General features: G+C 38.4%; 1 protein-coding gene across 2 annotated transcripts in view; it reads left to right on the plus strand.

The window, feature by feature from the left end:
• The window catches only part of ncs1b (neuronal calcium sensor 1b), a 43,450-nt gene that overhangs the window by 15,802 nt on the left and 8,943 nt on the right, over window positions 1–18,705 (plus strand). For both annotated transcript variants that reach the window (XM_079897038.1, XM_079897037.1), the window contains 2 exons: window positions 4,531–4,555; window positions 14,540–14,678. In XM_079897038.1, coding sequence (XP_079753164.1) covers window positions 4,531–4,555; window positions 14,540–14,678 — 164 coding nt within the window. The remainder of the gene's footprint in view (window positions 1–4,530; window positions 4,556–14,539; window positions 14,679–18,705) is intronic.

Raw genomic sequence — 18,705 nt, forward strand, 5'->3', positions numbered from 1 at the left:
TGGCTGTGGCTTTTCTCAACAATTCCAATTTGCTTGTTGTTGTTATGCAGTGAAAACTCATGAATAATCATTATGTAATTGTGAAAATAGTGTAAGTGACATAACCTTTATACAAAAACATGTCTGACTAATGGGCCAGCAAGGCCTGACTATTGAGTGACGGCATAAGGTATTGGCTCTATAGTTTCTTCAATTGGTAAAGGATCGCCCACTTAGGTAGGAAGAGGCCTTCTGACTAACATGTAAAGCGACCAATAACAATCTGAATTAAAAAGCATACTAAATTAGTTTGAGATGTCTGTTAAGTTTGTGTTCAGATTTTTGATCCCTCTAAAATTAATAAGCACTAATTGTCTCAATGGTTTGCATTTCGTCAACAACTATCTCACACACTCTTGGTATACGTCTGTTTGGAGCATGTCTCTAGTTCTCATAAGCCATTCAGGTTATCCAAAAACAACACAAAATTTTCAGGCTGTGAATATGAATCAAGAAAGAGCTGTCAAATTGCGGGTGATATTACTTTTGGCTCATCTGTCGCATTGGAAAGGAAAGTTGAGCACATTGCCTTGTGGGAGACAATATTCCATGCAGCAAGCTCTGTTCACGTTATCTCAGTGTGCTATTTGAATAACCAAGAGAGTTCTAACTGTTTTTCCAGACACAAGGTGTCCACGTCTCTTGTACTTTGTCTCTCTTAATCTCTTACTCACTTTCTCTTCATCTTTTTCTCACAAACATTCCCAAAGGAGTTTTTAGAGAGATAGAATGAGACAGACATTGCCTACTCGAATTGTCAAATGCTTTTCCTGCCTCTGTTATAGACTTAAGCCCCTCACTGCATAAACAGCCATATTTTGCTGTTAATGATTATCAACAAACAATTAATTCCCTAACCAATTAAATAGAAAGTAGTCAAACATGACAGAAGAAGTAAATGTATAATTTCTTGCATGCGTTGCATGCATTTAGCATATCTAAACTAAACCCATGTTGTGCTGGATTTGACATCCTGTTTCTGGCTATGTGTTGTGTCATTGTGTTGGTTACGTTTTTTGGTCATTGTTTTCAAGCTTCTAGGTTACTGCTGTTTCCCAGCAACAACTGTGCTATCTCAGCACTAGGGTTGTGTGGGTACAGTTTCATATAGCCTACTCCTTATAATGCTTTATCCAGAATGACATCTGTTACATGAAGGAACGTGTATTTTTGACAAATCCCTGCTCTGTTTATGAGGTTGCCCACGTCTGTACTCAATCAGTCAAATATACTTGCCTGTTCTATAGAGGTGGGATGCCCAGGGAGAACAGGAGGATTTGCCAAGTGAAAACAAGAATACTTTTTAATTTGTTTAATTTGTAAGAAACTACAGTATTACGATTTAATCGATAAATAATGTAATATGGGGCTGTTAATGTAATATGTTAATTTAATAGATTAAATGTTATTAATTTGAATTAATTTAAAATTATATGCACCCTGACCCATACGTAGGGTACAATGGGGCAATCCATAGTGCATGATTGCAGAAAAAAAATACATACAGTTTGTTTATATTGAACATTTATGGAGCAACAGATTTTGTGTGAAAATAAATCATAAAAGTGGTTTATTTTGTATATAAATCTTATAACTGTATGAGGTGGCGAGACCTTTGATTAAAGGGTTAGTTCACCCAAAAATGATAATTCTGTCAGTAATTACTCACCCTCGTGTTGTTCCAACCCCGTAAGACTTTCGTTCATCTTCGGAACACAAATTAAGATATTTTTGATTAAATCTGAGAGGCACGCAGTATTATACTCACGGTGTGGTGCAGGTAGAAGACGAGGGAGAATCGTTCCAATGCAAAAGTTCCAATGCAAACTTTTACTAACAATATAATTCAAACAGGAACAGACAGAAGGCAGAAGGTTCACACACACTTAGTAGGACGGAGATCGGACGAAGACTGACTGAACAGAATGGAACTAAATATAAAAACTGATTAACAGAACACAGGTGACATAGCCTAGATGATGACTAAACACAGGTGATACAAATTAAGTGATAAAGGTTGTCATGGAATCAAATGAGTGGTGGGAAAACAGAACAAAGGAAGACATGTGACTAATACAAACAAACACTGGCATGAGACAGTACTCCCCCCTACCGGTAGGGGCGTCCTCGCGCCGTAGATAGACCAAGGATAGAGGGAGGGGACTCAGGAGGAGGATGAAGAGCAGGTGAAGGGCAGACAAAAGGCAGGAGGGACCAGGGCGGAGCAGGCTGTGCAGGCGGCCAGGGCAGAGCCGACGGAGGGAGGAGCCATGGTGGAGGCAGGGCTGACGACTCCAGGGGGCCGACTGACGGGGGCGGAGCAGGTGGGATGCCCTTTTCATCCGGGAGGAGACCCAGATGGAGCCGGAGAGCCGACGAGCCAGGGCGATGCTGAGGATCCCAAGGGACATGGCGATGTCGACGGCTCTGGCGACCGAGGCGCAGGCGGGGATCCAGAAGGCTGCGGTGGAGCCGGAGCGACAGAGGACCAAGGTGGAGCTGGAGGGAGTAAGGAGCCCAACGGAGCCAGAGGGACGAAGGGACGAGCGAAGCCAAAGGCGTTTAGTCCCGAGGCGAGGGCAGGCCGACGAGGGAGCCCGGCGGGATAGATCGACGGGCCGAGGTAGAGTCCTGGTCACGGAGGTTAGAGGCGGAGACCTGGGACCCACTAACCAGGCTGGAGCTGCTGGCTGGCAGATCCATGGCGACCCCATCTCCCCGAAGGTGGTTAGAGGAGCTGAGGGGCTGACAGGCAGTGGCGGAAGAAGGGTTGAGAGGAGGTGGGAGAGGGAGGCTGGGTGGGAATTCTGGAACCGATTCTGTCTCGGGGACAGACTCAGGTTCAGGCTTGGGAACTGACTCAGACTCAGGCTCGGGAACAGATTCAGATACAACCGAAACAGATTCAGATACTACAGGAACAGATTCAGATACAGGCTCAGGAACAGATTCAGATACAGGGTCGGGGACAGAAGACACAGGCAGGGTGGTCTCGGCGGGATGAGACTCTGGACGGGCGGTCTCAGCGGAACAAGACTGGAACAGGGACAGAACAGGTCTGGGAATATGGACAGTCCTTGGGGCAGGAACAGGTCTGGGAAAATGGACAGTCCTTGGGGCAGGAACAGGTCTAAGAACAGAACGGGGAACAGGAAAAGTTATCAGCGTGGCAGCGGCCATCCAGGCTGAGGGCTCAGGTGGTGAGGAGGCGGCCATCTTGGCTGAGGGCTCAGGCGGCGAGGTGGCGGCCATCTTGGCTGAGGGCTTAAGCGGTGAGGCGGCGGCTATCTTGGCTGAAGACGAGGACTCAGGCATGACAGGCATGACATGAAAAAGCTTTGGGTCTGGCTGTGTTCCGGATCGAGGCACAACGCTCTCCAGACACCGGATGCCGGTCTCCCTCCAGTCCAGTCCGGTGGTGTCTGCAAGGTCGATTTGATGGTTGAATGTGGCCCAGATCCGGAACAAGGTGCTCAGGCTCACGTCATCGAGGGTGCTGGTGACGGCAAAGTGGCAAAAGTCCTTAACAAATGAAAAATTTTTTTGACAATCATTTTAACCCTATCGTCCATTTTGGGCGGTCCGATCTTCTGTCACGGTGTGGTGCAGGCAGAAGAAGATGAGGGAGAATCAAAAGTTCCAATGCAAACTTTTACTAACAATTCCCTTTTCTAATTTGCCTGTGTTCCCTGTGATTATTAGTTTCCATTGCTCCTAATTAATTATTCACCTGTTTCTGTTCAGTTCATTAGTTCTCCCTTGTTTTTAAGTCCTCAGTTTCCTTTGTTCAGTGTTCTGTGTCATATTTGCTTTATCTCCTGAGTTTTGTTTCTGTTGGATTTATTAAAAGACTGTTTACTGCTCTCAGTCTTCTGTGTCATGTGCTGACTACAGCCACACACTTTACAGAAAACGGAACCGAGAATATAAAATGGACTTACCGGCTGTCCAGCTGCACTGTTAAGAGTAGAAACAACTCTAGGACCACAAGATACTTTTTAGTATGTCACTTTAGAAAAACTAGTGATTTATAAACATGTCATGTTTCATAATATTTGCATTGTTTTATTTTTGGTCTGTGGATTTTTTTGTCCAGTTTTGTTTTGAGGAGGCACTGCCACCTTTGCTTCTTGCCTCCCTTGCTTATGATAGTTGGTTAGTTAAAGGGGTCCTATTATGAGGCCCCCCCCCCCCCCCCCCCCCCCCCCTATTCTTTAGTGTGTAGTGTCTTGTCACCATGGCCAAGAGACACTGATTTTCCACCCCTGCACATGTCATGCTTGCAAAGGTGGTTCCCCTTTAAGTAGCAAATAAAAAACTATCAAATGAGACTGTAAAAAGTATTAATATTGCGCATTCCAGAAGGAAACAGGCTGAATCACATGAGGCAGTCACTATATTGATCATGTTTGCCTGACAAATCTGTTGTATTTTACTTTAGCCTTTAATTCAATAATTTGTTAATTGTGTTCTCTCCTATTTCCCCTACAGTTACAGAGAAAGAGGTTCAGCAATGGTAAGTTTATTTATGCATTATTCTATGTGTCTGTCTATCTGTCTGTCTGTCTGTCTGTCTGTCTGTCTGTCTGTCTGTCTGTCTGTCTGTCTATCTATCTATCTATCTATCTATCTATATATCTATCTATCTATCTATCTATCTATCTATCTATCTATCTATCTATCTATCTATCTATCTATCTATCTATCTATCTATCTATCTATCTATCTATCTATCTATCTATCTATCTATCTATCTATCTATCTATCTATCTATCTATCTATCTATCTATCTATCTATCTATCTATCTATCTATCTATCTATCTATCGTCCATCCTTTGTTCATCCTACACATATAGTTGTATAGTTCCTCTCCTCTCCTCTCCTCTCCTCTCCTCTCCTCTCCTCTCCTCTCCTCTCCTCTCCTCTCCTCTCCTCTCCTCTCCTCTCCTCTCCTCTCCTCTCCTCTCCTCTCCTATTGTCTTTTTTGGCACACTGGGTACATCATGCTTTTATATCTCCATCTGCTTTGGCCAGCATCATTTTGTATTTCCTCTCATCATTTGGTAGTTTTGCTTCCCAGGGGAAAAATCTCAGTGTCTTTGAAACACAGATTTGACAGTAACTTTAGTCTGTCCTTCCATTAATTTGCCCAAATGTCAGCGAGCAGGAGTGTGTAGTTTGGCACACCTCACTTAACGTCAGTCTGTGCTGGCACCTTAGCTGGCATGCCCAAGGTCAGTCCAGCCCTGGCACTGTGTGTCCCTGGGTGTTTGCCAGGCTAAATTGTTGACTCATTTCTGCTGCTGCTGCTGGTAGACTTAAAACCAGTGAGGAAGGACGTGGATGTGAGGCTGCAGTGGGACGTGAGCTTAGGTGCTTTTGAATTTCCTGACTAAGATCTCACTCCGCCTATCAGAGTTCTGTACCGTTGTCTTTTCAGTACCCATCATTCCTTTAAGGATCCTTCCTGAGGGTGAATGATGTCATTAAAGTAACACAGAGCTGAAGGTGCAAAAAGATGCTTTTATTTTCATGGTTTTAGCCACTGTACTTGTTTGATGCACAAATGTCAGAAGTGTGTGTATATATGTAGATGTAAAAACCTACAAGTATTACCATGCATACTATATACACAAGTCTCTTATGTTCACCAAGTCTGCATTTATTTGATCAAAAACATAGTAAAACTCTAATACTGTGAAATATTATTAGTTTAAAATAAATAATAACAGTTTTCTGTATTAAACTATTTTTAAAATGTAATTTATGAACTTTTATTATTATCAATGTTCCATTATCATTATGCAGTTGTGCTGCTTAATGTTTTTATAGAAATATGAATGAAACATGAAATATTAAATGAAATTAATCTATTATAAATGTCTTTACTTTCACTTTTGATCAATATAATATATCCTTGCTGAATAAAAGTTTTTGTTTCTTTCAGGAAAAAAAGACCCCCCAAACTTTTAAACAGTATATACAGTCATGTGAAAAAGAAAGTACACCCTCTTAGAACTCTGTGGTTTTACTTTTCAGGACATAATAAAAATCATCTGGTCCTTGGAATGTCTTTAACACATGAGTCATATTACTCTGTGTTATTATTTATTTAACAAAAATAAAGCCAAAATGGAGAAGCCATGTGTAAAAATCTAACAGCACCCAATGATTCAATAGCTTGTAGAACCAACTTTAGAAGCAATAACTTGAAGTAATCGCTTTCTGTATGGCTTTATCGGTCTCTCACATCGTTGTGGAGGAATTTTGTCCCGCTCTTCTTTACAACACTGCTTCAGTTCATTGAGAATGCGGGTATTTGTTTATGCACAGCTCTCTTAAGGTCGTTTTCCTGTTGCTTGACCCAATTGTGTCCAAGCTTTAGCTGTTGGACAGATGGCCTCACATTTGACTCTATACTTTATGGTTGACTCAATGACTGCAAGGTGCCCAGGTCCTGTGGCTGAAAAACAATCCCAAATCATCACCCTCCACCACTGTGCTTGACAGTTGGTATAAGGTGTTTGGGCTGATAGGCTGTGTTTGGTTTTCACCAAACATGGCACTGTATATTCTGGCCAAACATCTCCACTTTGGTCTTGACTGTTCAAAGGACATTGTTCCAGAAATCTTGTGGTTTGTTCAAATGCAACTTTGCAAACCTAAGCCGTCCTGCCATGTTATTTTTAGAGAGAAGAGGCTTTCTCTTGGCAACCCTTCCAAACAAGACACACTTGTTCAGTATTTTTCATTATACTGTCATGAACTTTAACATTTAACATGTTAACTGAGGCCTGTAGAGTCTGAGATGTATTTCTTGGGTGTTTTGCGACTTCTCTGAACAGTGCACAGTCTGACCTTGGGGTGAATTTGCTGGGACGTCCAATCCTGGAAAGTTTTGCAACTGCCGTGAATGTTTTCCACTTGTGAATAATCTTTCTCACTGTAAAATGATGGACTTCAAATTGTTTGAAATTGGCATTTTAACCCTTTCCAGATTGATGGACCGAAACAATGGCTTTTCTTAGATCATCGCTGATGTCTTTCCTCCTTGGCATTGTGTTAACACACACCTGAATGCTCTAGACCAGCAAACTGCCAAAACTTCTGCTTTTATAGAGGTGATCACACTTGCTGATGATCAATTAATCAAAGGCATTTGATTAGCAGTGTATGACTTCTACATACCCTCTTAATTCCAATGGAATCAGTAAGAGTGTACTTAATTTGTCACACATGGCTTCTCCATTTTGGCCTAGTTTTTATTAAATAAAAAATGACACGGTGTAATATGTCGTGTTGTTATTCATCTGATGTTGTATTTACCTAATTTTAAGACCTACTAAGGACCAGATGTTTTTTTTTTTTTATGTCCTGAAACGTAAAACAGTAGAATTCAAAGTGGGTGTACTTTCTTTTTCACATGACTATTTTGGTTTTATATAGGTTATTCTAATCAAGAACTCCACCCTTAGGAAGAAACCACCGGACCGACATATAAAATTGGAGTCTGAAATTAAATCTGAAATGAATTATATAAAATATTGACACACACACACACAAACATAACATATTATAGTGTTTGAATAATGGCACAGCAATGTCTGTAACTAATTGGACAGAAGAACTTTTATTAGAAATTCTGTCAGTTCAAAAGTAATAAGGTCAAGTTATTTCACACAAAACAAAGCAGATTAGACAGTTCTGGTCATGGATATCTTTAGTTAAATTGCTATTAAAGGAACACTCCGACTTTTTGGGACTTTAGCTTATTCACAGTATCCCCCAGAGTTAGATAAGTCCATACATACCTTTTTCATGTCTGTGCGTTCTGTAAGTGTTATTTGACGCACCCACCGCTAGCCTAGCTTAGCACAAAGACTGGATGTAAATGGATAATGGTAGCATACTAATCCCAATAAGTGACAAAATAATGCAAACATTTTCCTATTTACATGTTGTGATCTGTATAGTCACAGCGTGTACAAATAACAAGGCTATATGAGACAGAGACCATTTTTAATCGTATAAATACTGGGAACTATATTCTCACTAGGCGTAGGAGCACAGCTAACGTTACTTGGGCGGAGGCTACTTGGGCGGAGTGATTAGCGCAGCACACGAGACGCCCTGTTGATGGTTCCGTAAACAAAACAAACGTGACTAACTAGCTAGACGTGACTTGTGATCATGGCTGACTTTTAGGAATTGTCAGAGGAATTTTACTGTGTATCAAACCAAGATCCCGAACCATATAGTTTTGAGCCAGAATACACAGACGAGGAGTTACAAACTTTGGAAGCTGTTCATTAGCAAGTTGAATGTTACAGCCCTGAGAGTTACATTTAGCGCCGCTCATTTGTTATTGAGCGATACAGTGTGTTCATGACAACACAATAACAATAAAGGGGATACACGGAGCCCCTATTCACGTAATAGTGTCACTACTAAGTTTACATTACATCAGCATGGCACTGTTACAGTATGGCTAATGTTAGTCATCTCAAAACATAACGGAACACTTACCGCAGCAACAGGTGATCCAATTTGTCCTGTCTTTATTATCGATGGGATGGCTGTAACGTATCCTTTAGCACACGTTTCATGGTCCGTGTGGCAACTTGCATTTTTTCAAAATATTCGTCTATAGTAAAATGTTCAGAGCAAACTAAATACTTCTTGATGCTGTTTACAGGTGTGTTTGGATCTATACCCAGAACAAACTGCGGTCAGCGTTTTTGGTTGGAATTCTATGAAACATCATGGTATTACCTGGTCTCCCCTGTTTATTGTCGCAGCTCTTTATAATAAAGCGAACGCCCATGATTGTAAACTATAAATTTACTATCTAGTAATTGCTGACTCTATTACTCCAACTCTGAGTGAACTCTCTGCTCCTCACCACAGGGCGTCTTGTGTGCTGCGCTAATCACTCCGCCCAAGTAGCCACTCCGCTCAAGTAACATTAGCTGTGCTCCTACGCCTAGTGAGAATATAGTTCCCAGTATTTATACGATTAAAAATGGTCTCTGTCTCATATAGCCTTGTTATTTGTACACGCTGTGACTATACAGATCACAACATGTAAATAGGAAAATGTTTGCATTATTTTGTCACTTATTGGGATTAGTATGCTACCATTATCCATTTACATCCAGTCTTTGTGCTAAGCTAGGCTAGCGGTGGGTGCGTCAAATAACACTTACAGAACGCACAGACATGAAAAAGGTATGTATGGACTTATCTAACTCTGGGGGATACTGTAAATAAGCTAAAGTCCCAAAAAGTCGGAGTGTTCCTTTAAGTTTATTGCTAAAAACGGTGTGTTTACTTCCAGTAGTTGGATAAAGCATGTGGAACTGATGGTTTTAAACCAGTTAGCAATATTCATCTGATGATCAGTGAACGGACTGTCAGGCATGTTTGAGGCTAATCTTTTTTGTGTGATTTTAATCTTTGTCTTTCAATCTCAGAGCTGAAATGTAATGCAACTGACATGACCATCTTCCTCCCTGATCTCAAAATGAATTAGAGAACAATGACATTATCCTGGCAGAATGCATTCTCTTCGGTATTGGCTACAGCATTTATTGTCCTCTTATACTAGACCTAGACATTCTGTCGCTGGTAATTCATACAGAAATAAAATTCCCAGTATTAACCAGGAGTTCCACTCGCTATATATGCAAATAAATGGCCATTTTTATATGCGCTTATGTGTATTGATCATCCAACTATTGCCTTGCGGCGGCTAATAGTCCAGTGGCTGAATTAATGGCTGTGCATGGGTTAACCAACAGCCGTGAGAGATACAACTAAAAATATCTGAGCGATTAATTTAGTCATTTGTCTTCCCCTGCAGGAGCTAATGGACTCGTGTGTGCTGGACATCACAATGAAAGTCTGTATTTGAATATACTGCAAAGGTGGCGAAGCTTTTGTCAGCAGCCTTGCTAAACAATTATACACACACACAAGGTCATATGATAGCTTTATGTGGGGAATAGACTGAAATTTAAGTCATTATTCACAAAATAATCTTCCCCTCCAGTAGGAGGACTGGATCTGCAACCAAATCAACAAGTTAGTGATTTGAAATTGAGAATCTGTTCTGTTCAATTCGTGAAATAAATAATTTAGACTGGTTTTGTGATCTTTAGCAGCAGATTAATTCAAAAGAGTTGACTCACATTTTGCTCACAAATGAAACATTGCTACTGCTCCCACGTACTCCTGAGCTGGGTGTCAACATTTTCAGCTTATTCTTATTCAAGTTTTGGTTTTATTGTATGACTTAAGAAGACTTTTGTGTCCATTGTAAAGCTTAAAGCTTCAGTTTTTATATTTAAATGGCATGGAAAAGTGTTTACATGTTTTTTTCACCATGGCAGTCAAACCTGGAATGAGTGTTATATACAAATGTCGTTTTTTGGACTACTTTGTTGTTGACACTGACTGCTTACTATATTGCACAAAATGCCAGTTTATAGATCTGAACTTATTGTTTTGAGAAAAATTTCATTTGAGAATTGAGCAAAAGTGATTGAGGAAAGACTGTAAGTGTACAAGAACACAAACAAGTTACAAAAATTATACGCTTTTTGATACGAGAGAGAGAGAGAGAGAGAGTGAGTGTTGGGAATGCTCTATATAGTGTCATGTCTTCATTTGTGCATGTGTTTGTTCTTGACTGTGCCAGATTTGATTTATTTTTAATATTAACAATACTTGTTATATATAGTATATTTGTTACTATTTTTATTACAACCACAACAACTCCTTGAATATAGTCAATTTTTTTGTGTGTATTCCCATTTCAAGTGTGAACATTTGAAGCAAGCTCTTAGACCACTCAGATGAACACCTGATTTTTAACGTTTTTAAATGATTCAAGGAGAGGAGTAGGGTAGTTGACTCAAAAATTCTGTTATTATTTACTCACACTCATGTTTACTCTGTGGAACACAAAAAAAAATATAAATTTTGATTTTGAAGAATGTTTCAGCTATTTTTTCCATACATCAAAAGTCAATGGAACACAAAACATTCAAAATTTAGGCCTAAGCCTTTATTCATTATCAATAAGTGTATAACCAGACTACATCAAATATGATTAGCCAAACCACAAACGCCAACTGACATCAAACCTTAGTATTTGATATTGCCTGCCACTTAGACCTGCACCAAACCTTAAAAAAAAAACAGCTTGGACCATATTGGTCTTTTCAGCAGGGAAATGGCATATAATTATTGATTTTACATCAGTGATCCAGACTGTCTGGACTGATATTATAGGCTGACATTCATAGTAGTCAAAAGTGGAACTTTTACAGACAGTTCAATAATGTGTAATTAGAGAACGAGGCGACTTTTCTTAGAAATTAGAAAGTGCCTTTTAGACACTGAAATGTAAGATTCCTACAGTTCATTATTCTGTCTAAATGAAAGCCAGTGTTTGGGGACAAATTTGTTTTCATTTGAAATCAGATTTTTTTTAAAACTAGTGCTGCATTTATGCACGTCATATTTGAAGTGTACTGTAAGTGCTTTGCATTCCTCGCTTTTCAAAAAAATACCAGGCGTTGCTTTGACAACAGCGGCTCCCTCAAATTAAGCGGCAATCAAGTCGGATTAACCGAGAACGAAATGCTGTTACCCTTCTCGTTTGCTCTGTGCTCACTCTGTGCATGCTTAATACTGTGGAGAGTTTGAATTCTGTGTGTGTGTGTGTGTGTGTGTGTGTGTGTGCGTGTGCGTATGCGTGTGCATGTGCGTGTGTGTTGAGAGGTGGCAGGTTGTTCAGGGCTCACTGACAGAGCGCAATAGTCCCCTCCCAAACCACCTACAGACCCCTTTGCCAATGAATGGATAAAGCATGAATCATACTTACAGAGAACATTTTCTCCTTTCTGTTTTCTTGAAGCTTTAAAAATAGCCCAAATTGATTTGTGAATCATCCGACTATGCTTGACTGAGTGTTTTTTCCTGACCAGTGTGGTGTAATGGGGCAATTGCTGAGACATTACACAGTTGGCATTGCTCTGCATGTGGCAATAGTATGGCGTCATAAAGCCACAGGAGGCTATACAGACCAATGACCCTCTGCGAGATGCTTGTGTGAGCATGTGGCAGAAAATATTTTTGACTGGTTTTGTGGTTGTGTACAAAATCTTTCTCTGGTACATATAAATGCTGGACTTAAATGAGAAGTGATGCACTTTTTTGGGCTTCAAATTTCTTCCAGCCATTCACTCCCATTATAAAGCTTGGAAGAGCCAGGACATTTTTAATATAACTCCGATTGTATTTGTCTTAAAGAAGAATGTCATGTACACCTAGGATGACTTGAGGTTGAGTAAATCATGGGCTAATTTTCATTTTTGGGTGAACTAACCCTTCAAACACAATCCCAGCAAGCTTGCATTCACATCTGTCTCCATCCAATCTACAACCAATGATTATGATCTTTTTTAATAATCCCAAAATTGTTTCACTTGGATATACGTCACAATACAGAACACATGATCGTCTGCTACTTCTGTAACATTAAGAAATTGAGGAGTCCGATGCTTTTAATAGACCGATATACTCTGCCTATATGCACAGAGGTGGTGACAATAAAACTGATGAAATCAGTCTAAAGCCACAGTCACAGTAGACTTTCAGCACACAAATTTCTATGTAATTTGTGCATTTCTATGTTAACATGACTGCAAATCCTACGTCTTCACGTGATACGAATTTGCAAGTCAGCGTTCATCAAACTTAGGAGCACAGTGAAATTTGCTAAAGCTTGTGTTTCCTGTCTCCTGCATTTGCATGTATATGAATGGAAGTCAGAGTGTTGTGTGACTGTCCCTTAAGATTTAAGTTTTCCTGCTTCTCTTAGCAGTCTGTTGGCTTGTTTGGCTTGTTTTACTTTACAGATGGTCTAGCAGGGAAACCAGCTACAGTCCTATTTGACTATTTCATCCATTGTTTAAGGCTGTTTATTAGTTGTCTGGTACTGATTTTAGTATTGAGGTATCAGAGTCTGGAGCCAAAATTGGTATTAGTCCAAACCAAAACAGCTATGCAAACAGACCCATATGGCCTTCCGCTTGTCCTGCTCTCATGTAAGTAGAGTCTTCTTTCCTACAAGAAGGAAGTTCCTGCCACCTATCATTAGGAAAGGGAGAGAAAAATTGACAAACTGAGTAAGAGAGAGGCTGATGAGAGAGTTTGGTAACTTATGACTTATACCACACTGAATCTCCATTAGAATTTTCCCAGCGTCTCTTTACGTTCACGTCACATAACAGCATGAAATCACATTCTATGATAAGCTAAGCTGCACTAACATTCTACTTGGGTGAACTTGACATTAGTGGTTATAAATGTAATGCAGCGTTTGAGTGTGACAGGCAGCTGCACAGGTGAAAATTAGCGCTTGATTGGAAGGTGTGCATTTATGAGAGCTTAATAATTCAAAGTGCAGGTCTGTTGTACCCTGAAATGCAGCTCACCAGTCCTGCAAAGATTATCTAAAAAAATCTTGAAAAGGGAAATAAAAAGTTCTATTCTTTAAAAAAAAAAATTCACTGCAAAATAATCATATTTTTTGTTAGTCTTGTTTTCTATTTAAAATATGTAAACATCCTTAAACTGAGACACACACACAGCACACACACACACACACACACATATATATTATTCCTGTGATGGCAAAGCTGTATTTTCAGCATCATTACTCCAGTCTTCAGTGTCACATGATCCTTCAGAAATCCTTCCAGTTTGCTGATTTGTTGCTTAAAAAACATTTTTTTTTTTGTATCAATTTTGAAGTGCTGCTGAATATTATTGTGGAAAGTGTTATACATTTTTGTTTCAGGATATTTTGATGAATAGAATGTTCAAAAGAACAAAGAGCATTTGAGACAGAAGTATTTTTGTAACATTATAAATGTTTTGACTGTCAGTTTTGATCAGTTTAATGCATCCTTGCTGAATTAAAATATTAGTTTCTTTCAATAAAAGTAAAATAATAAAAAAAAACTAACTGACCCCAACATTTTTAACCATTTTGTTAAAAGTGTGTGTATATATATATATATAAAATTAAAAAAGGAAAATATAACAGAATAATTTTTTTTGCTCCTTGAAGTCAAAGTACGACCAGCAGGTCATAGTAGACAGGAGACATCTGTCTTATACCTGTAGTTTTGTGAAAGTTTCATTCTTGTTTAATGTCATTCTCAAGTCACTGGGGATTCAGGAAGCTGACAGATCTAGCCATAAATTATTTCTAACTGTCAGAAAGTGAACAGACTTCAGAGATCTCCTGAAGCAGGAGGCAGATTACAAAGGCATGAGCAGACCAGTCAGGTGCTGTGCTCACATACTTATCAGTCTTCTCTTTCTTGCCCACTTTTCATGAGTGCCTTGATACCATAACATATACCGGTAAGAGATATCAAAGACATCGTATGAAAATATAATGTTTTGTTTTTCCTCTTCCAGGTACAAGGGCTTCATAAAAGACTGCCCGAGTGGTCAGCTTGATGCCGCAGGTTTCCAGAAGATCTACAAACAGTTCTTCCCCTTTGGCGACCCCACCAAGTTCGCCTCATTTGTCTTCAATGTTTTTGACGAGAACAAGGTGAAGTGCACATCACTGTTTGGTCTTGCACAACAGATTCTTCTTTAGGGTTGGAGACATTCTTTCTATGTCTTTTTTTCTTTCTCTGTCTTTTTCTTATGTCCCATTCACATAGACAGTGATTTTATCTCTAAAGGTCACGGGTTACTTTTTTTTTTTTTTTGGTTAATAGTACATGTTTCTGCTGATAGATGCCCTAATGAACTACATAACTGAGCAAAGTTATTAAAAGAATCTGAACACAAATGAGATATATTGCCAACATCAACAAAAAAAATTAAATAATAATAATGATAAATATGTAAATAAAAGAGAAAAGTAATTTAAACAGTATAAAAAACATTTCCTTGCTGATAAAAAAAAAACATTCTGGATGGAAAAGCATTTGTGTGCACTTTACAGCAATAATGCAATCATAATGAACAATTATTAATGACGTCAGATCACTATGTTGCTGCATAAATGGCTTTTTTTACAGACTTTCATACACGCATAGGAATACATTCACAGTTCCAGCAATGATCAAAATACTGACATGAGTCGACCATGTGAAGAAGACAAAAAGTGGTTTATGACTGGATGGTGCTTGTGAGAGTGAACCATCTCTCTGCTCAGATGTTAGTGTCATTTTTAGGTGTGTTTCTGTGTATGAGCTAGGAAAAAAGATATTTGTTAAGTGTGAGATAGGTGTATGTTAGTGTAAAAATGAAACTGGTGCTCTGTCTCAAAACCTAGTGCATCATAGAAGCTCTCGACACGAATGCTGTCCCAAAATGTCGGCAACTTAACGCTGTTTTCTAGATACGCGATTTTACTAATTCTGCAAATGAAATAAGAGAAATGTTTATTATAAACATACATAATTAATTAATTAATAAATATATAAATATTGTTTAAAATATTGAATTTGAATTATTATTAATATTAAATAATAATATAAAATTTTGCTTATTTTTATGTGTATAATTATAAGTTTCACATCATTCCTGTTGCCTCACTATTGCAATCAGTTGCAAATCGAGTCTCTAATGCAGAGCAATATTTGCAGTTGATGTCTATGTAGAGTGTTCTACATCAGTCACTTATTAGGTTCGTTGACTGTTAGGATGCTGTCTAAGTAGGCGAGAGACAACAGGCTTTGCAACAGAACACGTATGAATATGGATGGGAGGTGAAAAGTTAATTATTCCCACTCTCTTGGGAATTGTGCTTGGTTCCCATTATAAATTATTTATTAAATAGCCTCGTTTTGCTATCTGTGCAATCTGTAATGTGATTAGAAGCCAGTTAGCCCAGCCAGATAAGAGTCGTCTGGCAGCAAAACCACTTTCAGAGATCACACACACAGTCAAACAAGTCCTTAAAGTTAATTTATAGGTTTTGAAAGGTATCACTGTTGTTAGTGAGACACATTAGCCCTGGCCTTTGCTCTTTTCTAGTAATCTGGACTATTCTGCAATGCATTTCACCTCAAGTTCACTTTTTCAGCCACCGGCTCATTGTCAGTGTTATGGAGATGGCATCAGTCTGGGCTTGTTAAGAGTTCCAGTAATGTCTTACAGAACAGACTCAGTAGTCTGACTGTAGAACAGAGGTCAAAGAGGCAAAACCCAGACATTAGTGCTCCAACAGTTTGACAACAGCTTGAGTTTTGTATTTTGAGTGTGTGTTTCTATGATATTACATTTACATTATCCTTTTAAAATGTGTATTATGTTACAGCTGTACGATGTAAAAATGTAGAAATAGAAAATAATTCATGTTTATTTGTTTAACTTATCAGCTTGACATGAGAAATACTTCTGAAGTAGCAGCTCCCAATTATTTAATTGCTTATACTATCATTCAAAAGTTTGGGTAAGAATGTTTTTTAAGTAATTATTAATACTTTTATTCTGCAAGGATGGATTATATTTATTAAAAGTGACTGAAAAGATGTTGATAATGTAGATTTCTCTTTCAAATTTGAATAACTTTCTATTCATTAAAGAATCCTGAAAAAATATATCATGGTTTCCACAAAAATATTAAACAGCACAATTGTTTTTAACATTGATAAGAATCAGGATCTGATCTACATAATCTGAGGAAAGCTAACTCCTCCCAGTCCACTTCATATCAATGAAAGATAAAACACAGGGAAAAATATAAGACAATTTCACACTTTTGAGAGCCCTCCAAAACAAATCCTGCCCTGGTCAAATATCTACTATAAGATAAATGACTTTTAAGTATTTGTGATGTATGCAAATTGTGTAGTTTCAGCATTCACCAGCAGGGGCTGATGGGGCCACAATGATGAGCCAAACCTCAACACCCTGTATAAGCTGGAACAATAAACTTGACTTGATCCCAACTTTGTGCAGTTTCAAGGAAACACTAAACCATTACAGGCAGATCATATAAAATGCAAGTCTGTAGGGATATAATTAATAATGTTTTACGTTGTGGTACACAACTCAGAGCACATTGAAAGCCATCCTTTAAAGTGAGATAAAAGATGGACTAAATGGCTGTCCTCCAAAACGTAGTGCTCAGAATAGTGGAAGCATTGTAAGACATTAACTATTGTTATTGTTCTCCCTGAAAGACTGCATGAGACAATGGAAGTAAATACAGTTCACAAATGGAAGGGTGGCAAGAAAGTTGAGTCACCTAGAGTTTGCCCGAGGCGTATAGGAAATGCAGCAATTTGGTTTAATGAAATTCTGTGGTCTGGTGAGACAAAAACTGAACCTTTGGCCCTCAAGGCTGTATTTGACTGAAACTTAACACTGCATGTTAGATTCAGCTCTATAGCAGGGACTGGAAAACTCATAAGGTAGAAGTGAAAAATGGATTGAGGTAATACAGAGGAATTCAGTAAGCTTCATATTCCATCAGCGAGCCAGAACACACTTGGCCACACTGTAGTGAGTTAAATGTCAAAATTAACTTATACTCTTATTATTATATTTTTACAATTATTTTCTCTTAATTTTCTCTTTTATTTATTATCTATTATTGTTTATCTTGGCATACAAAGTTTTCTTTTTGATGTTTAATTCCCAAACAAAAGTAAAGTAAAATGGAGGACGGTTGATGCATGTTATGTTGAGCTGCTTTATAGTAGAAAATGAAGTTGTGCTTCTGATGAAAGGAGACACTGACACAGTCTGAAATAATACATTGCAAAAATAAATAAACAACTGCAAATTGTTTTATTTGACAATTTTATTCATAGGAACTAAATGTTGTCTGTCATTGTTAGTGCCTCTTCAGAGGTTCCTTAAGAACACACAGTGCCTAGGCGTGAATAATAAAAATTCACACAATAAAGTAAGGTTTGAACAAGCAAGTTGAGCGTTTTCACCCCTTGAGGTTTTAAGAATTATTTTGGAAGATTTTAAACCTGTATGAAACTGCATTCATTTACCTCTCTTGCACTAGACTAGAGAGGTTTCAATAGACAAATCAGAAAATGTGTCATAACGTATCTGCTGGATATTTGGCAGCAGAATGCATCTTGTAATGGCTAGTGGTGCCAGCATGTAGCCCCAAGGAAGAGCAGGGGGTGGGATAGGAATAGCAGTCCACTGGCCCATTTTAATCTGCCAATCAACTAAGGCTTCTGGGTAACACTTTACAATAAGGTTCTATACTTTAAATTTAGCTGTGCATTAGATATCATGAACAAACCATGAACAAGCATTTGTTCTTTAATTGTTCATTGTTAGTTAATAATGTATAATCTAATGTTAGTGCACACAACGTTTAGTGTTAATAATGATGTATGGTTACAGTTTACAGTAAGGTCCTATTAGTTAATGCATTAACTAACATTAACTAATGAGTAATACATTTATTACAATATTTATTCATCTTTGTTAACATTAACAATGAACAGTATTTTGATTAACTAGTTCATGTTATCGCAGGTTCATTAAATAATATTTACAGAAACTTTTGATTTTAATAATGTATTAGTAAATGTTGGAATTAACATTAACTAAGATTAATAAATGCTTTAGAAGTATTGTTAATTGTT

Source organism: Squalius cephalus (assembly GCF_949319135.1).
Source record: "Squalius cephalus genome assembly, chromosome: 16".
NCBI classification, from domain to species: domain Eukaryota; kingdom Metazoa; phylum Chordata; class Actinopteri; order Cypriniformes; family Leuciscidae; genus Squalius; species Squalius cephalus.